This window comes from Peromyscus leucopus, chromosome 9 (assembly GCF_004664715.2).
Source record: "Peromyscus leucopus breed LL Stock chromosome 9, UCI_PerLeu_2.1, whole genome shotgun sequence".
Lineage (NCBI taxonomy): Eukaryota > Metazoa > Chordata > Mammalia > Rodentia > Cricetidae > Peromyscus > Peromyscus leucopus.
This window is the reverse complement of record NC_051070.1, coordinates 76,490,906-76,516,601: the sequence shown is the minus strand read 5'-3', so window position 1 is coordinate 76,516,601 and position 25,696 is coordinate 76,490,906. Positions and strand designations below refer to the sequence as shown.

Sequence of the window (25,696 nt, the reverse complement as noted above, 5' to 3'; positions counted from 1 at the left end):
ATTGGAAACATCATTCAAACCACCACAGGTTAAGTAGATTCCAAAAATGAAAAATATGAAGGCTACCACTTCAGGACTATGGCGAATCTCACTATAACTCATCAAAGCCAACCGTCAGTCATGGAGATTTATTTGTTCCAATTGTGACTGAGGTCACTGTAACGTCAATCAAGTGATTCAAACTTAGCTTTAAATGCAATGACTGCACATTCATTACCTACCTCCTCATTTGGTTCTACACACACACACACACACACACACACACACACACACACACACACCTCAGTATTTCTCCAGATAACCTAAGATTTGCTAACTCCACAAAACCAAATTAAAACACAAAAGGACATTTAGGGGAAATAAAACACTGATGAATAGGGCCCAGCAGAGATATATGAACACAAACCCTCACACTGACTTTCAGTTAAACACAAATTACCATATATACACATCTCTTCTCTCCAAATCCCAAATAAAAGTGGGAGGAAAAAAATTTGTTATTGTTTTATTTTTTGAGACAGGGTCTTTGTATATAGTCTTGGCTGTCCTAAAACTCACTATACAAACCAGGCTGGCCTTGAACTCAGAGATCTACCTGCTTCTGCCTCTTGAGTGATGGGATTAAAGGTGTGTGCCACCATGCCCAGCTCAAAAATGGTTTTTTGAAGTCATGGACATGTAAGGAAAAAGATGAGAGTAAACAAAGTAAAGAGTGAGCCGGGCGGTGGTGGCGCACGCCTTTAATCCCAGCACTCGGGAGGCAGAGGCAGGCGGATCTCTGTGAGTTCGAGGCCAGCCTGGTCTCCAAAGCGAGTTCCAGGAAAGGCGCAAAGCTACACAGAGAAACCCTGTCTCGAAAAAGCAAAAAAAGTAAAGAGTGATTTGCCCTGTATCTGAGGAGGCAAATGACCGAGAAGTGAATGGAACACCAAAAAACACACAAGGCAAAATGCAAAGAAAATCAAGTGGAAGCCAAAGCCCCATGTGCAGGTTTGCTAAAAGTTTAAAAACACACAGTTCACATGCTAACAGAGCTCCCAAGTGGCTTGGCTCCCATTACTGTGAAATCTCCAAGAGTCCTGGTTACGATACCACAACACTCTAAAAGCTTGGAAATAGAAAATAATGGAAAGGCCAGAACACTGAAAATACCACAAAAACCCCAGAAGAAAGCTACGAAGAAGTGGTAGAGAGACTCAGAACATAAAAAAGTTGATCCATACAGAGCAACCTTTACCTGATCTCCTGACCACACAGTGAGTAAGAAAACTCCTCCTTATTAAAACCATGCAGGAACAATGAGAATACAGAAGTCCCAGTTGGCCGTTCACCCCTCAGTATGCCCATTGGAATTCAGGTCCATGAATACCAGGAACACGGACAGAAGACATAAATGCAAGGAGGGTGAGAAACCCTCAGCTATCCTCAGTGCTTTCTGAAACATGAAATGATTCCCACCAGACAGAAATACCATGTATCTAAGGAATGGGGGAAAACCTTCACTGGTTATAATTCTTTCAATAATGTAACAGAATTTATACTGGAGAGAAACTATGTGTAAGCAAAAGGGAAACCCTTCACTTGCCCCAGCTCTTTCATTCACATGAAAGGGTTCACAGTGGACAGAAATCCCATGAATGTGTTTTATGAGTACATAAATGAGTGTGCAGTAGAGAGAAACCATATTGTACAGCAATGTGGGAAATTCTTCACTTTGTTTTGGTTTTTTCTTTTTGTACCCTTACAAACATGAATGTACTCACACTAGAAAACTTATCTGTGTCAGCAATGTTGGAAAGTATCAATCAGTCCAGTTCTGTTGATAACATGAAGGATTCATAATGGAGGGAAACCCCAATAAAGAATATATGAAGGCTGCATCACCACAAGCCCTTTCTAGCACCCATGAGAATGGAGAAAATTCACTAATATGAAGTTTGTAGTCTCTAGTTGTTTCTGTTCAGTTCCTGAGCATAAAAGAATACACCTGGCAGAAAATCTTGAACAGTGAGATAATCAAACACCTCTGCTTGCATTCATTGAGAATCGGTGTAGAAGGCATGTGACATGTCTTCACAAGACTAGGCCTTACTGTGTGTGAGTAAAAAACCAAAGCCAAGGGGTTTGGGATTTAGCTCAGTGGTAGAGTGCTTGCCTAGCAAGTGCAAGGCCCTGGGTTCGGTCCTCAGTTCGGGAAAGGGGGAGGGGGAGAGGGGGACAGTCTTCTGGATGTGCTTTTTGTCTACATGACTTATATAAACTCAAAAGGATTTCCTACAATACACTTGACACTGTTCTCCATATATGTAGACACTCTTCTATTCCCTGCCCCCCAAAATATAAAGATAGTGCAATTAGACTCGTGCACATGTTTCTTCCCCTCACCATTAACTAACCTCCCTTTAAGACCCAGGGCTGGACTGGGTGTAATCTTGGATCTTTTCCAATTAGGGAAAACACTGCAGAGAAAGCTATGAGCTCCTATGTCAATGATGCTCAGTGGGAGGGAGGAACAGGCAGTGAAAGAGAAAAAGGCAGAGACATAGTGTTTCTGGTTTTGAAAATAGGGCTGTCTATGCAAGTACAGATTTTTAAGTTACAGTATTACTTTCTAAGTTAGATCCACAGAGGTAAAGGTAAGAAATCATGAGGGTCTCAGCAGATAGGAATGATTCTATTAGCTCATTCTTACCTGGCAAGTTTGCTGAGGCCAAGGACTTGCTTGTTGGGGAGGTAGCCAATGTGGACCTTCATGGAAGAGAGAAATTATCAGCTAAATGAAGCACAGCATTTCTTTGTAACAACACAAATGGGTATAGGAAGACCATAGCATACATATATGTAATTTTATCACTGTAACAATGTATTTCTAAAACTTGTGAATCAGTTCCACACATATTTTCAAGTTATGAAGACAGTAGAAGGAAACCATATAAGAACAGACTTGGGTTGGAAAGATGGCACAGCGGGTAAGAGCACTGGCTGCTCTTCCAGAGGACCTGGGTTCAATTCCCAGCACCCACATGGCAGCTCACAACTGTCTGTAACTCTAGTTCCAGGGGATTTGACACCTTCACACCAATGCAGTAAAAGAAATTAAAAAAAAAAAAAAAAAGACTTGTTGCTGAAATGACAAAAGTAAAGTTGTAATGCTCTTAGATGAAGTAAGTTCTTGATTCAAATCTGAAAGTCTTTCCTCTAAGAAAAAGATACTCGGGGGGCTGGAGAGATGGCTCAGAGGTTAAGAGCACTGACTGCTCTTCCAGAGGTCCTGAGTTCAATTCCCAGCAACCACATGGTGGCTCACAACCATCTGTAATGAGATCTGGCACCCTCTTCTGTATATATAATAAATAATAAATAAATCTTAAAGAAAGAAAGAAAGAAAGAAAGAAAGAAAGAAAGAAAGAAAGAAAGAAAGAAAGAAAGAAAGAAAGAAAGAGACACTCAGTAAAGGGGAGAGACCCCTTTAGATGGCAGAAACTATATACAAGTATCGCTATTACATGTGTCACATAGAGCCCTGCTGCCCCATTGTTTCCATGTCCTTTTACTCTTAGTTGTCCCTTCTAAGCTGCTGGAGAGCTCCACCATCTGACAGAAGAAAAAGGACACTCACCATGCGATGGCTCTTAAAGAACATGAACGTATGACCCAGGTTCTCTTGTCTTGTGTTTTTGTTTTTTCGAGAAAGGGTTTCCCTGTGTAGCCCTGGCTGTCTGGGATCTCACTCTGTAAACCAGACTGGCCTCAAACTCACAGAGATCCACCTGAAACACTAACATCTTAAAATCTATCAGTGGATGGATAGCTGTGGTGTAAATGTTACTGCTTCTTGAGCCAAGAATTAAAGTATGAGAAAACATACCTTTAAAAGTACTAATAAGCTGGGCAGTGGTGGCTCACGCCTTTAATCCCAGCACTTGGGAGGCAGAGCCAGGTGGATCTCTGTGAGTTCGAGGCCAGCCTGGGCTACCAAGTGAGTTCCAGGAAAGGCGCAAAGCTACACAGAGAAACCCTGTCTCGAAAAACCAAAAAAGTACTAATAAAGTAAAAGGTCAGTCGACCAAATTTGTTCCAATACAACTGCATCCTAAATGCCAGCATGAAGCAGTTTTCACGTGTTCACTTAATATTGATCATACATTTATAGAGCCCATGTACTTAGCACTATGCTGTAAGAGTTTGAGAATGGTCTTCCTGATAGACAGCAGAAATAAAGCAAAGTGGTACAAACACAGGGATTATCACAGAAGGCAGCAGGATACAACAGAGAAGGGCTGAGAACAGGAGAAAGTGCCCGGAGTCTAGCCCAGCCAGGCCACTAATCCTTCCCATCATCTTGGACAACAGACTAGCTTTCTCATCCACAATAAAAGGCAAGGATGATGCTGGGCAGTGGTGGCGCACGCCTTTAATCCCAGCACTCAGGAGGCAGAGCCAGGCGGATCTCTGTGAGTTCAAGGCCAGCCTGGGCTACCAAGTGAGCTCCAGGAAAGATGCAAAGCTATGCAGAGAAACCCTGTCTCAAAAAACCAAAAAAAAAAAAAAAAAAAAAAAAGGCAAGGATGAGCAAAAAGGTTCCCTCAATATTAACTGTAGATGGCCAGACATTGCATGCCTCCTGGTGTGATATAATATGAAGCCTTCAGCACTCTGAACACTACTTGGATCAGAAATATTCAGCCTAATTAATACTACAAATCTAGTCTAATTTATAGGTAATCCAGAGGTTGCATGAACAAATCCAGAAGGTTGGACACTCTGTAGAGTAACCAGCTTTGGCTCTTCAATAGGAGGATGTGGAGATACTACAAAATAAACAACACTCAGGAGACATACCAAGTGCAATGTAAAACCAGACAGGATTCTCTCGTCTTCTGTTCAATACTGAGGATTGAACACAGGCCCTTATGTATGCCAGGCAAGCATTCTACCACTGAGTCTCTACATCCCTAGCCTAAAGTGACTATTAGCTGGATCCTTCTTCAGACAGACCAACACTAAAAATTTTCTGAAAGAGCTGGAAAAACCTAAACATGGGTTACTAATGCTACTTAGGACATACTATTAATTTCTGTGGGTTTGTGAGTAAGAAAATATTTTAGAAATACATGTTAATTATTAGCATGATTTGGTACATATTTCAAAAATGCCAATTAATAATTAGTGCTATGCATAATGCATGATACATTCTTTAATATGTTGAAAGACTAATTGATAACTTACCAAAAAATTTCTCTTTTACAGGAACATAATAGAAGATATTATGGAAGAAATAAAATCTGAGATTGGACTTAATGTAGTACCATTGAGTGGCTATGTATATGATTGGTCTTGTATTGATAACTACTGTTACTGGTTGATGGGGACATGGAACTCCATAATACTAGTCTTTCTGTTATTATATATGTTCAATTTTTTCCTTTATAAAAGTGTTCAGAGATAGATAGATAGATTAGATAAATAGATAATAGATAGATGGATAGATGGTAGATAGATAGATAGTACACTGAATACTGAACTTCAGAGGAAAGTGCCAAATGCTGTTAGAATATTAAATATTGATAACTTCCACATGCTTCTGGGGAAGCAAATTGGTACAACCACTTTGCAAAGCCAAAGGTCAGCAGTGAGTAAGGTGAATATGGACATAGACACACTTATTACCAATAAAAACTCAGGAGTCAGAGATTGGGGTGAAAATCTGATTGATCAAAAAAACAGTGGAGGAGTGGCCAGCTGACCTTCTCCCTACACTGCCCAGCTGGAAGAGGAAGTCCAAAAAGCCCATGACCCTCCAAGTCCCTCCCCATTCCTTGCTGTGCCTCTCTATCGGTATCCTGGTTGTATGACAGATTCTTGTCAACTAGACCCTGGCTCTACCCTCCCGTCCAAAGTTAACATTATTAACACAGTCTCAGGGTGTCACTGTGCTATCAAATATCCTGCAACACACTTATGATCCTACAGTAGCACTTCCTACATACAAAAATGATGCATATGTGCACAAGAGAAAGTTGGCAACCATATTGTTTTTAGTTGCAAGAAAAGAAAACACAAGTGTTCCCCCGGTGCTGAATTGCAGTTTGCACAATGTAATAATGTATAACACACATCTTTGTGTGTTGTGCTGTGGTGGTATTGTGTTCCCCAAAATATTGTGTACTCTAATAAATTTATCTGGGGTCAGAGAACAGAAAAGCCACTAGATACAAAGGCTAGAAAATGGTGGCACTCACACCTTTAATCCTAGCATCCAGAGATAGAAATCCCTCTGGATCTCTGTGAGTTCAAGGCCACATTGGAAATAGCCAGGCATGGTGACTCTCACCTTTAATCCCAGAAAGCCAGCCTTTAATCCCAGGGAGTGGTGGTAGAAAGCAGAAAGATATATATAGGGCGTGAGGACCAGAAACTAGAAGCTTTTGGCTGGTTAAGATTTTGGCTGGTTAAGCATTCAGGCTTTTGAGCAGTAATTCAGCTGAGACCCATTCCGGATGAGGACTCAGAGGCCTCCAGTCTGAGGAGACAAGACCAGCTGAGGATCCGGCGAGGTGAGATAGTTGTGGCTTGTTCTGTCTCTCTGATCTACCAGCATGGACCCCAATAACTCGCCTCGGGTTTGATTTTATTAATAAGAACTTTTAAGATTCCTGCTACATTGTGCTACTTAATTCTGTGTTTTACAATCATAAGAAAGTAAAATAAAATATTTTAACAAAAAGGCAAAGCAGATATTAGTACTTGTTAAATTTAGAAAATGGATAAATATTGATATTATTTCCTACAAGTCTTCTGTTGGAAAATTAATAACAGAAAGTCAAAATAGAATTAAACCATGATGATAGTGGCCTAACAGGACATTCTTTGTTCTCAAAGGTGTGTTGAATGACGACTGCATGACTATTATTATCTTGCTGGCAGTGGATTCTCTTTTCCTAATATAAAAAGGGATAGAATCCAATTAAATCCACTTTGCAGTCTTGGCAGTCATCCCTGCTCATGTCATGACGTCACACTCTGCACACGTGGATCTTAGATCAAACAGTTCACTCAAAATACAGCAAAACTTTTCAGAGAGGCAGCAACCACCTTTAAAGGATTAAAGTTTAACCTCGTTGTCCCAATATACTAACACGGTGTTAAAGATGAAAGTCTGGTTCTGGACATCTTTGGGTTTTGTTCTGTTTGTTTTTGAGACAAGGTCTCTCTGTGTAACACAGGCTGGTCTCAACTCCCTCTCCTTCTGCTTCTCCCTCATGAGTGCTGATGTCATGGGTGTGTGCCACTACACCTGGCTGGTTCTCTTTTTAAATGTCCTTAATAAAAAAAAAAAAGATTTTTCAAGACAAGACAAGGTTTCTCTGTGTAGCCCTGGTTGTCCTGGAACTCACAGAGATCCGCCTGCCTCTGCCTCCAGAGTGCTGGGATTAAAGGCGTGCACCACCACCATCCAGCTTAAATGTCCAATTATTAGGTTAGCCAAAATTGATAAAATAAAAATATCTATGTAAACTATAAACAGAATATTAAGAATTGGTGGCAGTTTTAAATACAACTATCCTAATTTAAAACGTTTACTATACATTCTTAAATGATTAGGCAACAAGAAGAATCTTACCCTTCCCACAAATGGAACGAGGTGATGTTCACACATGGAGAACATATCTATGTCCTTCACAATCACCATCTCATCGTGATCCTCATCAAATATCGCGTCATTCAGGACATCTGAAATCAGGAAAACAGAAAACCAACTTGGTAAAATACAAAAAGACAGTAAACATTTTCAAACCTTCATTGAAACATTAAGAAAATAAAAATGAAAACTAGTCAAATTTCCCTTCTAAGTGAGCAGTCTTTTTCTTTAATTGATATAAAAATCTTTGGGACAATGTTTCATGAGAAATGTAGACTTCAAAGTGTATTTGTATCATGAGCTGGAGGAAGGGAGGAGAGGACCAGGTATGACAAAGTATTGGCTGCTTCTGGAGGTAGAGATGGGTCGTTCTTTCCACCATTACATTTTCTAACAGATATGCACAAAGCCACCTATGAGAAAAACATTACGCCTTAGCCCTCTGACTTCTGAGGCCAGATCTAATATGCCTATAAACTTGGCCTCTATTATAGCCAAATAATTCTCTACACTTCGCAAAGTTCTTCAAAGTTATTTTGGGAAGCATTGGACTTACACTAAATGGTTGCCTTCCTAAAGAAATAAATCCTATAATCTGCACATGTATGCCTCTCTAGGGAGCAGCAGTCCTATGTAAACTGTGAACCTCAGACATAGGGTCGGGGATATAAGAGACATTTCAAACAAAATGCTGTATGCTTAAAAACTGCACTTAGTAAGTGTCCCTTGCTCATTTGCAAAGGAGAAGATTGACCGGAGGGAGCACTGAACTCAACCTGTGACAGCAAGAGCATCCTGTTCTGGCTACCGAAAGATAAAGGAATATAAACCACAGCCATCACCACTGTAGCTTAGCCATGCTACTGACAAACTGATTGATGGATGCCTAATATTGTACACAAATGTTTGTCATGTGTCATTGTCAACGAAGAAGAGATGCTACACAGAGGGTGTTTTCTCACTTTTATAAAACAGGTACATGCACAGGAAAACCCTGATCTCACAGCTTGGCCGACCAGAGAACACCAAGACAGCTAGTGTGTAACTCCAAGGATTCAGGGAGTACCCGATCCGCACAGTACAAAGAGACAAGAGTGGAGAGATGAGCATGGCTTTACAGCTGCCCACAGCTATTTCCCCCTCAGAAAGGCAGGCTGAGTCAGAGATGTGCAAATGCCCACCCCCACTGCCTGACCTTCAGGAGCTCAGCTACTACTGAGTCATGCAGAAGCCTCTGTTCTCATCAGGCTACTCGGACTCGCCTGGGATTGATTGTGCGGTAGGAGAGTCACTATGTGACCAGCAAGAATGGACGTGTGTAGGGCTTAAACACACAGAACAATAGCAATAAGAACAGGCAGGGACAAGCTCTCTGTCATCCCCTAAGTAAATATTCCTTTTCCGGCAGCAGTCTCCTATGCAGAATCCTCTACCCTAACCTTTGGTTGGATTTCTGAAGGCAGTTTAAATACAGCTCCTTGGGATTCCCAGAAGTACTCTGAATTTCTCCAAGAGTTCAATATCATGATAAGGGCACGTACAGTTCACTAAAATCTTTAGTCACATGAGAAATATGACTGAGAGTGAAAACAAAACATTGTTTCTAAATGAACAAAAGAGAATCATGGGATGTCAGTCATTCATTTTCTGTATGGAAGGAAATCTTCAAAGTTTTCATGATTACACAGCACACAGAGTCGGCCTCAAGTCAGGCTAAGGTGGAATCTGGTTCTGTCACCAGCTGCTTGTTGGACCTTAGGCAAGGCACACAGTGAGGGAAAGGCCATCTTTTCAGTGGAGCAATCTGGCAGATCGGGGCAGATCGGCCATTTCTAGAACATAATGACATTGGATACCACCTGTGTAGTATTAAAGCTGAGGAATATGCTACACTATAATATAAGATCCCTTTAAGTGGAGTTTTCTTTCTTACTTTTTTTTCCTAGGGACAAGGTCTCATTAAGAGATGTAGGCTAGGCTGGACGGTGATGGCGCACGCCTTTAATCCCAGCATTTGGGAGGCAGAGGCAGGCAGATCTCTGTGAGTTCGAGGCCAGCCTGGACTACAAAATGAATTCCAGGAGAGGCTCCAAAGCTACACAGAGAAACCCTGTCTAGAAAAAAGAAAAAGGAAAAAAAAGAAAAAAGAAAAAGGAAAGGTTAAACATGTCACGGGCTGGAGAGATGGCTCAGAGGTAGCACTCACTGCTCTTCCAGAGGTCCTGAGTTCAATTCCCAGCAACCACATGGTGGCTGACAACCATTTGTAATACGATCTGGTGCCCTCTTCTGGTGTGCAGGCAGAACACTATATACATCATAAATAATAAATCTAAAAAAAAGAGAGAGAGAGATCTAGGCTAGTCTTGAACTCCTAATTCTCCCAGGTCAACTTCCCAAGTGGCTGGGACGGTAAGTGTGCCATCAGGCATGGCTCAATAGGTATTCTTTGAAAAAAGAAAATCATTAAGGTCATTAAAAAAAGCTGTGAAATTGTCAGAGTTGAATTAGTGAAATATAACAACTAAGTGCAATTAAAATTAAAGTCAGAACCTGAATAAAGTATGTAGTTAGCAGCATTATGCCAATATTGACTTCTGAAGTGTTACAGCATGTAAGGCTTTTTTTTTTGGTAGAAGCTGGTGAAATGGTATATTCGTCAGGAGTCTAAAATTACTTCAAAATTTAAACAAAAAGATATCCAGCAACTGCGATGTATCAACAACGGAGTATGATCAGTGAAAAACACAATGAACTACAGACACATGACAATTTTTCCAGCCTCTTAGTGGCATAAAGTCACATGGAAACACGAAAGGCCGCCCTGGTGCACTGCACCGTTCAGCCAATGACAGGTCACGGATGCAGCGGTGCTCCGAGAAGACTGTGTCTCCTGGTCAGTTACGTGCAGTCTGAGGAAAGCGCGTAGTGACACAGGATTGTCCTAGGGATGAAATTCTAGAACAGACGAAAGTATAGAAGGAGAGAGAAGACAGATGGCTACAGGGGCAGAGAAGTGGGAAAGGATCTGACTTCAAAGTGACAGGAAGGAACTTTTGGGGTGATAGAAAAGGCCCACATCGTCATTGCCCTTGTAGCTTGATAACTATATATATATATATATATATATATATATATATATATATATATAGTTATAGTTATATACACACACATATATATATAGTTATATTTATACACAGGCACACACACGTATACATGAAATTTTAATTCTGTGTATGGGGGCAGGGTGTGTGCCCCTATGAACACAGGGGCCTGTGGAGTCCACAAGAGGGTATTGGATCCCCTGGAGCCGGAGTTAGCAATGCTAGGAACTGAACTTGAGTCCTCTGGAAGAGCAGCAAATGCTCTTAACCACTGAGCCACCTCTCCAGCCCATGTCGTGTAGTTTTGACTTTGAGTTCATAAAAATATTTATATACTCAAAATCAAACCAGGAAGAAGAAACCCAGTTGTGCTCCTAAGGCGTAATGCTTTGTGCAGAACTGAGACACTGGTGTGTTGCCTGTACCCCATTTCATTAAAACGGACCCAGACTATAAACCTGACCACACCAAGTCATTTCTCTTCAATAATGAAGTTTCCCAGCTATATTTACTTATATTTTTTGCTCCCACATATCTGAAAGCTACCATCTGTGGGTAATAAGAACAAAGTTTTATCACAGATTGTTTTAATTTCCTGCCTGTTATCAGTAGCAAGAAGGTAACCCTGGAAACGGGGTTCACAGCACTCTCCCTTCCATGGTCTGTTAGTCACAACCACAAAGGAAGCCAGAGCAGCCTCCCGAAGTTAAGGTTTGTCCACACCACCACTGCACTTACCAGTTTGAAACACGAAGCAACACAGCTCAGCACCCGTCCCTCAAGCTTTTAGCCTGCTAGGATCCCTCCTGAAAGTACAGTAAGGCCACGATGCAATGCTCTCTAAGCATCTTTTACAGCAGGGATTGCCAGACCCTTTCTTCCAGTGGTTGTGTTAAAACACAAATTGCTGGGTCCCATCTGCACACAGCTCTCTATAGTTCTGGGTGGGCTTGAGAATCTGCTTTCTGAAAAGGTCCCAGACCCATGATGCTAACTGGATCCACGCTCTGAGAGCTCCTGTTCTGAAGCTGCATTGCTACACAGAACCCTTCACATCTCCTAGATGCTCAAATATGGACATGCATGTTTAGGACAAACAGACCTGTTTCTGCCAGGGAGGAAGGCAAAAGGGAAGGGCTCTGCCCTCTAGGCAACTCCTGTCTGTGGAGCTTGTTTTTACTATTTTCATTGTGGGCATGAGCAAGGCAGGCGAGGCCAGGGTGTGATCCTCGATGCATCTTCCAGCATTCAAACCTGATGAAAGATGGCTTTGGAACCTTCGGCATCCGTCCATCCTAGGGACAGGAAGGACATTATAGGGTCTGCCAACAGAGAGAAAGGTAAGGGGGGGGGAACAATGGAGCCCAGGGATTAGGAGGGCAGCCGTGCAACCCAGCACACGGGGACTCTTTGCTCTTGTCCAGAATTCAATCATTTAAAGTCACCATCAAAGATAAGCCTATCCTGTTTGAGGGGAAAAAAAATCTGTATCACAGGCCCAACACCCCAGTGTTACTAACATCGGAAACTGTCAAGGCTCACAGCACTGTGTCATTGGCCTCAGGCCTCCATAGCTACTTGTACTGAGAGCGTGGGGTTCCAGACTGCCAGAGTCAACGCTCCATCTTCACGCTTTGACGTTTCCACGGTGCCCTTGCAACACCATGCACCGAGACAAAGTTAAACACAAGGTCCCTTCCGAATTAGCTTGGGAGTTCTCTCACACCTCACACTAACAGTTCAGACATCTAAAGTTCCCTCCCCTCCTTCAAGTACTCAGGCACTCTCCCAGGATCAGCCTTCCACTCGTAATCCACACCTTTAAATCTCTAGCCTAAAACTATTTTAAGATGCTCCCTTTACTCTGTACAAATGCAAATTCTATGTAGTCTCATCTCAGAAGCTGTTCCAGATGCTTCTGCTGCATAACCAGAAGTGTTCTACAGCTAGCTTATGAGGTCCATAGGTTCTGTGGATCAGAAATGAGACAGGACCCAGAGCAAGTGTCTGGCCGCTACTCCTCTCCACCTGGGGCTAGAGTCGAACTGGGGGCTTTTACTCACATGGGCAGTGTTTCAGCCATGTCTCAACCACCAGCAAGTGGTCTCTCCACATGGTCAAGGTGTCCCCAGAGAGCAGAAGCCTTGGGGTTGTTTATATAGTGACTCAAAGCCCCGGAAGTGGCTCACATTCTTAAGACACATTGTAAGCCAATATCCCATGGTTCTCTCTCATCACTAAGTGGGGAGTATATCAAGCATCCAGTGCTTTTTGCAGTTTCTTAATTCTTCTAGGAGGTCAGATGAAGCAGTATTGCCACCATATATAAAATGAAAAGGAGGACAAATTTATAGACATGCCAGTAATCAGAGAGCTAAGGGACAGGGTCACGTGTAAGCTCTTATCTTCCTGTATTCAATAAAGTCAAACTTGGCATTGTTTAATGATGGGGATTTTTTTTTTAAATAGAGTCTCGTGTAGGCCAAGTGCTGGACTAACAAGGATACGCCACTGTCCTGGTTATGATGGGGCTATGCTCTGAGAAATGAATCATTAAGCGGTTTTGTTACTGTATGAATACCATGGAACATGCTTACACAACCTGCTATCACTTAGACTCCATGACATTAATGGTGTGTATCTGTGTGTGTATACTTACATATTTATGCATACATTCTATTGTTTTAAGGCCATGACAGACAAAACAGGCGATTACAGCAAGCATAGAGAAAATAATGTAATCAAGTGGTATGGTGAACGCAAGACGAAGAGCTCTGCAGGCACAGGCAGACTGTTGCACAGTTACGTGTTTTGAATAAGTAGGAGCACATCCTGAAATAATTATTAATATATTAATATAATAATAATAATACACCAGCCTGGAACACGGTGGCTTGTTACTAGTCACATATTGGTGCTGTACATAGCTGTATGTGCTATGTTGTTAATCTCCTGAAACAGAGGAGCTTGACACACGTCGGCAGTGGGTTGTCCTGATCATCAGGGAGTTTGGCTCCATTAAAATCTTATGGGGCTACTTCAGTGTAGTGAGTGATGCTGACTGGGGCATCAGGAGGCACAGCACTGCATATGCATCCACTTCTCTTTAATTCCAGGGCAAGGCGTCCAGCGGTTCACATGGTCTTGCCGTAGTGACTGTTTAAGTAGCCAGCGGAGAGGACTGCAGCTCTTCCAGCCTTGGGTTTGAACTGGCTTAGTCAGTGTTTCTCACCCTGACCTGTTTCCTCACAACAGCTAGTTGGACTTTAGATGAAACCTCCCTCAATGCATTTGTTTTGAAAATGCAACTGACTCAAAAAAAAAAAGAGCTGGGCTGTTGAGCCCCTCCCAGGCTGCCTGTCTGCCCACTGCACTTAGTCCTCCCTGTCCCCCATTTGTCCTCTCTCCCAGCATCCAACGCCTGAGCCTAGACAGCCTCATCACAGTCTCCTGTTGTCAGTAACCACCTCACATCTTCCTCATCCTCCCAACTTCATCAGAACCCCTGTGAGGAAGCTGTCCAGGCTCAGGCTCCTATAATATTGAGGCATTTTTATGAAAGCAAGAATTTTATAGTTCAAATTACATTTCCTTACTCATCGATTCTGTTCCTTGAAACAGAACCGCTGTCAGGTGTGGTGGTACACACCCTTAGTCCCAGCACTCAGGAAGCGGAGGTAAGTGGGTCTCCATGAGCTTAAGACCAGCCCGGTCTATACGGTAAGACTCAAAAAAGGATAAAAGGAAAAGAGATGCCACAGAGATGTTATATGTATATACACAGTTGAATGCTTTTCCCAAAATAAAATATTTTGTGGGAGTTTGTTGTTTTTAAGTCAAGTGATATAAGACTGGCACTCCTTGCCAGACCTGGCATTTTTCTTGGGATGTTTCTTTTCTTGGGAGTCAAAGTTTCTTTTCCTTTTCCTCTCTTTAAATTTTGCAAAGTTTCCCTAATAAATAAATTTTGGTGTTTAGATATTTTTCTTTGGCGAAGCATGCCGTTCTATTCATGGTCCCTGATCAATTCTAACAGCTGAGCAGCATGGCACTGCTAACTGCTTCCTGGGCAGGCTCTTCCGCTTGAAGCGTTTGCAGTCTACCCATCAGCCATGGCTCGGAGAGACTCTGGAGACTCGACCATATGACGTGGTTCCCAGTCATCAACCTCCAACAACACGCCAGTGACCTTCCCAGCAGGAGTCGGGTGTGTGGCTTTAATTAGAGAAACAACTGTTCACCCGACTTCTGCCTTTGCTCTTGGTGGGGGACAGATGCCAACATGGAAGCCGTCCAAGGACCTTGGCCTTGTACATGAACAGCAGGCTGTTGCATGGTGACTGTGTGTAAGACACTGCTGTGGACCGGGGACTCCTGCAGCATATTTTTACTGGGAAACAGTGTGAACAACAAGAACAGCCACAGCACCTGCTGGTGCAGGGCTGGACCTGCTGCCTGTGTTGTGTTAGCTACATGTGTTGACATTGTTTGTGCAGCCTGTGAGGACACTGATCTCACAGTGCTAAATGGTGGTCTACCGGCAACCAGGTAGAGAGCACTGGAGATATATTGGAATGGATGAGCCCTGAGCAGTCCAGTGAGGGCCTGGTCTTGATTGAACAACCTGGCTCGGCAGTGTGGAGCCAAGTTTGGAGTCTGTGGGGCAGCCACCATGGAGTGACTTGAGGAGGTACTGGCTGGCAGAGGTTGATTACAGGGCTGGGCATACTTCATACACTTGCCATTTTCTACGTACACTGGATAGTGAGATGAGCATAGAGCTCTTCTTTCACCGAGCTAAAGCTACATTCCATGGCTATCACAATGTTTTCAGTTTATTTGAAAATCCAAACATGCACTTAGAAAATTAAATGTATTAGTGTACAGTTGACCCGTAAAATTGAACTGTGTTAATTTACTTATATATAGGTTGCTTAGGATATTTCTGACGGCGGGGGGGGGGGGAGTATCAGAATCAGCTAGCTTAGCAACACTTCTAAAATTAAGGTATATATAAAATATACACTGACAGCAATCTGCTTTAATCATTTACTTCCTTGACAAGATGCACAAATCCATTTTGAAAGTAAATACTTAGGGAGGGGAAATAGCTCAGTTGGTAAGGTGCTGGCTGTACAAGCTTAGGGACCTAAGTTTAGATCCCTCAGAAACAATATAAAAAAGAAATGAGCATGGTGGTCATAATCCTAGCACTGGGAAGGCAGAGGCAGGAGGATCCCTAGAGGCTTGCAGGCCATCTAGCCAATCAGAGAGCTGTAAATTCAGGGAGAGACACTATCCCAAAAATCAGGTGGAGGAGCAAATGACAAAGACACTCGATGTTAACCTTTGACCTCCACACACAGCCATATACATGCACACAAAGTGAAACTTCCTCCAGACGCATGTAAGTATAGCGCACATTGTGCCAGTTGTAGTCAAGTATAAATAAACATTTCAGTATTAAATCATAAGTGGAAAGGCATTAACTGGACTGGTGATAAGCTCAGTGGTAGGGCCCTTGCCTAGGATGCACAAGACCCCAGGTTCAATGCCTGACACCGCCAAACTATTAACTGTAGAACCAACATGATTTCATAGCTGCCTCCCATTGCTACTGTCATGAGTTTGTGTTGACTTATCTGCCAATCTTTTCTTGAGCAGTTCCTCTTTCTAGCAAGTTGTATAACCTAGTAAAACTATGATCTCTCATAGTTTATAAACATTCTACTATGTATAATACATATAACATATCACCTCTGGATTAACCTGTTTGTTATTAGTAAGGCTTCCTGTTGATAGCAGATTATCAACTTTTAGATTTCAAAGTTAAACATGAACTTGTAAGTCTACAGGGGTTGGTGCCCTGACACTAGCATTGCTCACCAGACAACTATGGAGTGCTATTGAGCATTTCTATCCTTGCCCTTATCCCTCAGTAATATGCAACTGCTGGTATTATCATTCCATTTCTTAACACAACATTCTGTTTCTATACACACCATTTTCACACAAAATTCAACCTCTGCACTCTTTAGCTGCTGTGGGATGTTCTGTATGCTGTGAATGTGTTGCTCTGATTGGTTGATAAATAAAAAGCTGATTGGCCAGTAGCCAGGCAGGAAGTATAGACAGGATAAGTGGATAAGGAGAATGCTGGGAAGAGGAAAGCTGAGTCAGGAGACGCCATCCCGCCATCCAGGGAACAGCATGTAATGGCACACAGGTAAGCCATGGATCACGTGGAAACATATAGATGAACAGAAATGGGCTGAGTTTAAGTGTAAGAGCTAGCTAATGGCCAAACGGTTTTAATTAATAAGCCTCTGTGTGTTTACTTGGGTCGGAGTGGCTGAGGACTGTGTAGGAGGGACACAGAAGAACTTCAGCTACACTTTAGCCATTATAAGACAGTGGGTATTTAAGTCATTTCTAGATAGTAACTAACCTTGAACATACATTATGTTTTCTTATAATTTCAATACTATAGTATCAAATTTCTGTATGTTCGTCAATCCCACAAAGAATAATGTACCTATATCTAGGACTTGTGTGTTTCTCTTGTGGAAAGTGAGATCAATCATATTTTCTAGGGTTTTAGGAGCCCTTTGGATTTCCTTTACTAAGAACCTTCTCTTTACATGCTTTGGCAATTTCCAGTTGTGTGGCTCACCCTTCTCCCGTCACTTCCCAGCATCTCTTCTTATGTAACTATCAGCCCACTGTCCAGGACAGGGGTGCTAAATGTCTCCTCACAGTTCATCACTTGACTCCATTTGTACTGGTATTTAACATATGAAAATTCCTAATTTTTATGATGTCAGTCATTTTATGGCTTCTAGATTGAAGCCATAATTAAGTAGCTTTCTATTACAGAATTAAATGCATTAAAAAATTACAACTTATTTTTATGTTTTTTAAGTTTCAGATACTTTAACACTTGCCAAAGAGTTATATTCTTTGAGTTATATCCCTTTATAAAGGGACACAAGAGACCTGTTATACCTTTAGAGAATTCCAACTAATAAATTTAAAATGAATTAAATGACCAAAGATCATTAGTCTGTCACTTCTAATAATTGCCAGGTCTAGGTAGTCACCAATGGCTCCTAAAGCAGTAGGTGAAAAGCTGGTTGGGAAACTCTGTCATTGACAAGTTCGACTGAGACCCTTCAGGCTGATCAAGCTTAATGCCAGAAAAGGAAGATATTTGGCTCCTCTGGACAGAATTGTATGCTTCCTTCTATGAATCAGTCTTGCCTAACCTTAAGTGTTGGTTTTGAGAGATGAGTAAGTCTCTCAATCTGATAACTACTGTGTATGCAATACAAGAAATAAAGGTTCATGTTAGACCAACTCAGGAATAAAATAAACAAAGCCTACAATGTGGGAAATCCTGCATGACAAATGGCCCATTTCTTCAGCCACTTACCAGAGTCTAAGAATCAATGTGGGTGACTTATAAAAACCTTAAGGAGTGATGGCACACATCCCTTTAATCCCAGTACTCAGAGGTAGAGGCAGACAGATCTCTGTGAGTTTGGAGCCAGTCTGGTCTACATAATGAGTTCCAGGACAGCCAGGGCTGTGACATGAAAGACCTTGCCTCATAAACAACAACAAAAGGACCATGTGGTGATATATGTCACAATATATCACCACAGGAACACAAGGAGAGTTTCCCAATATAATGTGGGAGTTTTGTTTTAATCAAGATCAGTTTATACAAAGAAACCTGTGAGGGAATCATAACTGCAAACATTTGCTAGGTACTTGATACTAGGGGGCTATGGTCAGCTTCACATGTGAGCATACGTTATTGTTCTTCAAGTCCTTACATTTTAGAGATCAGTAGACTGTTTACCAATGAAATGTCACATCAGGGACTTGCTTGAAGATGACTCAGTGAAGAAGGGTTGTGAGGCCAGGAGGGACAAAGCAGGACAGACCTATATTCATGTTGACAGTAACAGAGGCTGCATGATGGGACACAGCCTATTCTCATGCACACTGAAACCGTTCTACAAGAAAAGATTTAAAATTTCTAATTCTGGGCTGGAGAGACGGCTCAGCAGAGTACAAGCTGCTTTTCCAGAGGACTAGGGTTAGGTTTCCCAGCACCCACATGGTGGCTCACGACCATCTGTAACACCAGCTCCAGAGGATCCAATGCCCTCTTCTGGCCTCCATGGGCACTACACATACACAGTGCACAGACATACAAGCAGACAAAACACCCACAAAATAAAAATAAGAGTCTTTTAAAAATAATTTTTAAATCCACAATCCTAACAAGACAAAGCACCAAATATTCTCTCTCTTTCAAAAACAAATCCAACATCCACTAAGTCCATCACTTGTGAGGGACAAGTTGCTGAGAATTCAAAGAGGAATGCCTACAGTCCCTTCTTTTCTGAACACATTCTACTGTAAAAGAAAATTCTAGGAAATCAGTATCTTCGGCCTTGAGCATAACAGATTTCCCAGATAGTTCAGATACTCTCAATTAACTCACTCTAGCTTATCCCTGAATATAACTGCCAGAGACTCAATAGAGAATCGATGGCTTCACATAGCCTGGAATTAGGGTCTCTGCAATCCAAGATTCCTAATCCAGAAATCAGGATTCAGACATCAGCCCTCTCCTGGTACATTTTGGTACTGCAGTCTTATTCACCCAAACACTGAACCAAAGGATGCTGCAAATGCAGACCTGGGGAGATGCCAGGATGTGGAGGAGTTTCTAGAGCCAGACAAAGCAAATGGCAGAAAAAATACAAAGAAGAAGAAGGGAGCCAAGTTAATTAGTAAAACACTGCCATCAAGGAAAGCCATGCCCCATGATGCGCATTATCCTCTCAGCTCTGCCGCTTTTCAGCCACCACCTGGAGTTAGCCCTCCCTGGGCCTCCGTTTCCTTATTTATAACATGGGAATATTGCATGCCCTATAGGGCTATTATGACGATAGAGCAAGGTGACACCTTTCAAGGACTCAGGGAGGGCTCCAAGCCAGTGACCAAAGATACCAGGCAGCCCCAGCATGGCTGTACCTTCCATGCGGTCATCTCCCAGCACGAGTCAAGTGCCTTTGCTAAATGCTCACAGAGCCGTGTGGTTATTGTCACATTTCTCCTTCCTCTGACTGGCTAATGTTTCTTTCCTCTAAAAGACTGAGAGTTTCTGTGAGGACAAGAACCACATTCAGCTTCACCCATTCTGTTCTCAGTATTCAGTACAATTAATTCCTGGAACACAGTTTTAAAAAAAAAGAAAATTAAGTGACTCTAGGCCTGGTGGTGTAGACCCTTAAATCTCAGCACTCATGGGGCAGAGGCTGGTGGATTTCTTTGAGTTCAAGGCCAGCCTACCTAGAGAGACCCTGTCTCAAAATAAACAAACAAAAATAAAAATTAAGTGAAACACTGGTAAAATTCCCAGGTGATATTATGAAGACATAATATTCATAATTGCTTGGATTGAACCCTACAAAAGAAAATCATGCTGAAGTCCTGGGTGCCTCTGAATACGATTCTGTTGGATACGGTGCTGCTACAGGTGTAACTCAGTAAATTCAGATAAGACATACTAGAATATAAATCTACCATCACCAGTGTCCTCAAGACGAAAAATGTGGACATTGACAGAGTCAGAGATGGGAGTGATGGATGCAAACCAAGGAACAGGGATTGAATTTCACAACCAGAAACTAGGATGAGACATGGAAGGTCTCCAGTACAGTTGCAGAGGGTTTGCTGGTTCCTCATTTTCAGACTTAGCCTCGAGGGCTGTAAAATCTGATGGTTGCTGCTGAAATCCCTAGTTGTGGTGTTTCTCTAGGGAAGCCCTGAGACACTGGTACCAGTACCAATGCTGTGGCAGTGGCTTGAATGACCCTGGCCCCCAGAGGCTCATGTTTAGATGCTTGGTCCCCATTTGGTAGAACCATTTGGGAAGGATTAGGAGGCTTTGAGGTTTCAGGAGCCCACGCCAAGCCCAGACCCCTGCCTCCAACCTGAGGATAAGTAAGCTTTCAGGTACTGCTCCAGCCCCATGCCAGCCTGCCTGGCACTACCGCTGCCGCCATGGTGGTCATGGACGCACCCTCTGAAACTATACAAAGCCCCCACTGACATGATTTCTTTTATAAATTGCCTTGGTCATGGTGTCTCCTCACAGCAATAGAAAAGTAACTGGGGCAAGTGCCATGCTTGTCATTCCAAAGTTGTGTGTGGTGCCTTTAAGTGCCAATTCCTGGCTTTTCTCCCATGTTCTCAACAGCTCTGATCTACATAAACTACTGTATCAACGGCTTTTTTTTTTTTTTTTTTTTTTGGTTTTTTTTGAGACAGGGTTTCTCTGTGTAGCTTTGTGCCTTTCGCCTTTCCTGGGACTCACTTGGTAGGCCAGGCTGGCCTCGAACTCACTAAGATCCACCTGGCTCTGCCTCCCCCAGTGCTGGGATTAAAGGCGTGCGCCACCACTGCCCGGCTCTTATTTTCTCCTTTACTCATAGTTCTCTTTCTGGCAGCAAATACACTCTATTTAATAATTCTCTCCCCAAATTAACAACAGAAAGTATTGGTGAGTCAAGATTGAAATGAGCTACACATTCATATTGGATCCGTTTCAACATTTCAGCCCTTAATAAAATGAACAGTTCTCTCTGTCTGTCTCTGTCTCTGTCTCTGTCTCTGTCTCTCTCTCTCTCTCTCTCTCTCTCACACACACACACTTCTACATATAATTAAAAAGTAAAATAAATCTTAAGAATTTTATTTTTTGTCTATCTTGATACTTCAGAGCTGTCAGTTTTTAGTTCACTGATAAAACCTGATTTAATAAATCAGATAAATTTGTGATTTCAGAAGAAAAATCTTTCATAATTGCTAAATTTTCTCTTGAAGTAGTGAAGACTGTTTTTATAAAACAAACAAACAAACAAACAAAAAGTATCCCATTATCAGGATGCACTCTTCAGGGAGCAGGAACAATCTGCAGTACGAATGGCTGAGGGAGGGCCGTGGCTTACTGTCCCCAACAGTGCTATTACCTCATGCTGGATTATCCATATGCTTCCTGAAGTTCCGGACACTATTGACATGATCATGAAAACTCTTGGCAGTCCAGGAAGGACAAGTGGAAACATGCTCGTGAAGAAATGCAGTTCTAAGACAGAAGAGTTAAGACTTTCGGATTTCCATAAACTCAGAAAAGGCTCATCTGATGAGGGGATTGGATATAGCACGTAACCTTTGGTGGCTAATGACAACAAGAGGGTTGTCACTATTCATACTTGGGAGAGGATAACACAGAGAAAAGGCCAATCCAAAGGGCCTCGGGGAATGGAGTAGTGGACCTTCCAACTTAACTAAGGTTCTGAACAAAAGAACTGTAGGCAAAGTGGTTGTGATGCACGCCTGTAATGTAACTCCAGCACTGGGGGGTGTGGGGGGGGGGAGAAGGTGCCTTGCTAGAAGAACTCAAGGTTAAAACCTTACGTCCGGGCCGGGCGGTGGTGGCGCACGCCTTTAATCCCAGCACTTTAATCCCAGCACTTTAATCCCAGCACTTTAATCCCAGCACTTTAATCCCAGCACTTTAATCCCAGCACTTTAATCCCAGCACTTTAATCCCAGCACTTTAATCCCAGCACTCGGGAGGCAGAGGCAGGAGGATCTCTGTGAGTTCGAGGCCAGCCTGGTCTCCAAAGTGAGTTCCAGGAAAGGCGCAAAGCTACACAGAGAAACCCTGTCTCGAAAAAAAACAAAAAAAACAACAACAACAAAAAAAAAACCTTACGTCTGGAAGAGAAGAGGAGTGTGGTTAAACTGGAAGGAGACAGAAATAGAGAACGGGGACTCTTTGGTCTAAGTTAGACCAAGCATCATCAGTCTGGTGCTAGATTCAAAGGGCAGCCAGCCCTGGCCGAGGTGCTGACTTCTTCTCCACCCTGACTCCTGGCCCACAAGGTACATCCCAGGAGTGATAGCCACAGGGAGACTTGGTAACCCTGACACACCCAGCCCTGTCATGGATGGCCAGTCACTCCCAAGGAAATGGGGATACTGGAAAGAGAGGAAAGGTGTGACAGAGAAGGGTGGTAGAAAAATGACCAACTCCCCAGAGCCAAGATGAACTGAAAAGAAACTGGAAGAGAATGGGAAAAGGGAGGATATGAAATACATAATTTCTGACAGAAGTCAACAAGGAATTAATAGAGCACCAGACATACAAAAGATATAAATCCCTGTAGGCTATAGACAGAGGCAGACAGATCTCTACGAGTTCTAGACCAGCCTGGCCTACATATCCAGTACCAGGCCAGCCAAGGATACATAATAATTTCTTTAATCTCAATGAATAGCTATCAATAATCTTAAATAATCTGTGATTTTTTTTTATTCTGGTAAAATATCTATAAAATTCTTCATGTTAGCCATTTGAAAAGTGTGCTGTTCGGTACTAGTATTCAAAATTTGTGCAGCCACCACCTCCGTCTAGCTCCTGAACATTTCTGTCACTGGAAAAGGAAACTCCGTGTTAGGCTGTCACTCTCTAGCCCTCTGTCTTCCTCAGCTGATGGATGCCAATCTTCTGTCTCCAGGCCAGTGGACTTTTTATTAATAAATTGGAATGAAGGGTGCTTTGGAGTCCTGACGCCTCTGTAGCTGAATCTCAGCTTATGAGACAAGCCTGTGACAACAGATCTCAGATAACAGGCCAGTCTCTTTAGAGAACTATGTGCCGTGTACCAGGGCTAGAGATTCCTCTCCCTTGGAGTGATGAGACCTAGAGGTGAGGACCACCTTTTACATCTACAAGAGGCAGATGTAAGATCAGATGCAACTTGTTATATCCTGGACTACCAAACACACTAACACTCTCAGACACTGAACCCACAGGAAATCCAATGACTGTTCATTAGTCTTTGCGTTTTCACACTCTGCTTTCGAGATCCAAACTTGCACCATCAAAACATAAAACAATGAAACCCAGACTCAGAACTAGATCTAGGTCGGCTTCCTAGCATTAGGAAGGGTTCGGTTTCCTTTGGGGCCCCACCCTTCTCAGGCTCTGATTTCCCTCCCACCCTTCCTTTGAGGTGGGGGAAGGTTTGGCAGAAATAATTGTTCTTTCTGGGACGGGTTCTCAGTCTCTCAACACCTTCAGGAAAATGGCAAGGTGGACTACCTCTCAAAGCAGCGCTGTTTTTTTGTTTGTTTTTGTTTTTGTTTTTTTCCAGGAGAAATCGGTGGAGGCCAAGAACCACGTCAGAGATCCACCGATGTAAAACTGAGCATGAGGCCTTTGAGCTCAGCCAAAAGAACCAACAGCTTTTTGTTTTAAAATAAAGACCAACACTGCTTACCAAAACAGGCAGCATAGGTCCTCATCATCTTCCACTTCCTCTTCACCCTGCCTCTGTACCCTACCCACACCAACTGCTTCCCCATCACTGGGTGGGAAAGACTGCTACCTGCAAGCTCAGACTGCTGATTTTAGGCTGGGGGGAGCACACAAGCACGGAGTCCCAGGTCCACTTGAACCTCGACTCTCAGAGCAGCAGCAGGGGGGTCCCTCTATTTCTTTTGAGAGAGCAAGTGTGAAGGCCTTCAGCAACAATATTAGCCCAAGAAAATCTCACATCTCAAACCGCGGAAGCCCGAACCCAGAATTGTGCCGAATTCCGGCAAAGTCCTAAACTGGAGTAAACTTGAGGTGGTAGGATAAGAATTACAACTCTGTGAAGATGTCCCCCACCCCCATTACAAGTACCTAACTTTGCTCACTAACAGGCTCACTGGATGTACAGGAAGCCTGGCTTCACCCAAAAGCCCTGCATCTCAGACTGACAGAAGAAGCGTCCCTTTCAACAAGTGTCCAGGGGATCCTTATGTGGGGAAGGTGGGTACTGCACCTGCTTCGTCAGGCTCTGAGAACTCGGGTGAGAGGGTCCCGCATTTCCTCCCGCCCCGGAGCTCAGTGTCAGTGGCGAGGCCCACACGAGCCCCCTCTCCCCAAGGCCCCTGGGTGCCAGCCACACGACCCAGGAAGGGAACTCGCCTCGTTTACGCGGAGGCTCCGGGGCTGGGGCTGGGGCTGGGGCTGGGAGGTGACAGCTTAGCTCCCAGTGCCAAAAGTGAAGCAACTCGGGAAAGTTCCCGGAGCTGCCCCCACTTCCTGAAGCCGCCTCCCCACTCCCCACACTCCCTCCGGCGGCCGCACGAACCTGAGATGGTCTCCTGGTATCCCTTGGTGAAGAACTGCATGGCGGTGGCCGCTCTCCAGGGCGTCTTGAGCAGCCCCTGCCGCTGGGGGTCCTCGCCCAGCGAGCGCAGGATGGACGAGTAGGCGGCCGCCAGGTTAGGGAGGTTCAGCTCGTTATCCTCCTCGCTGCGGGGCCGCCCTGCCTTCCAGGCATCGGCGGACTGTGGCCCCTTGGCCTCGGGCGGCCGGGACTTCTCGGCAGGCCGGCTGGCCCCGGGCCGCGGCAGCTCCCGCTCGGGGAACCCATTGGTGCACCTGGCTCCCCTCAGCTTCTCCACCGGTAGCGGGCCCTTCTCCATGGACCCGGCGCGACTGCTCCCGAGACACCCACGGGTGCTGCAAGCGCTGCGGCTCCGCTTCGCCGGCGGCCGGGACCTGTGGCCGTCACGGGGACCGGGGATCAGCCTGGAGAGAGACACTCGGAGTGAAGGGCAGCTGCCAGCTGGGGAGCCCCGCCGCGCCTCTCTTTTTATGCCCGGGCGACTCTGCCGGCGCCGCGGGGTGTTCCCATTGGCCCGAACCTCTTGCGTCACGGCTCTCGCCCCGCCCCTCTGCCCCGCCCTCCCGATCCGCCCTTAAGCCCCGCGGTTGCACCAGACTAGCTTCAGGTTGGACCCCCCAGGCTTACGATGGGAAGAACTGAGTCAGCAAAGCGACAGGAGTCCCGGGAGCTGGAACCTC

At 43.8% G+C, this 25,696-nt stretch overlaps 1 protein-coding gene across 1 annotated transcript in view; it reads right to left on the bottom strand.

Moving 5' to 3' along the window:
- The window catches only part of Gch1 (GTP cyclohydrolase 1), a 37,295-nt gene extending 11,827 nt beyond the window's left edge, over positions 1–25,468 (bottom strand). Inside the window, exons 1-3 of the mRNA XM_028873581.2 lie at positions 24,978–25,468; positions 7,625–7,734; positions 2,693–2,748 (exon numbers count right to left, since the gene is read on the bottom strand). Of these exons, the coding sequence (XP_028729414.1) occupies positions 2,693–2,748; positions 7,625–7,734; positions 24,978–25,314 (503 nt within the window). The 5' untranslated portion in view covers positions 25,315–25,468. The remainder of the gene's footprint in view (positions 1–2,692; positions 2,749–7,624; positions 7,735–24,977) is intronic.
- Between the last annotated feature and the right edge of the window lie 228 nt (positions 25,469–25,696).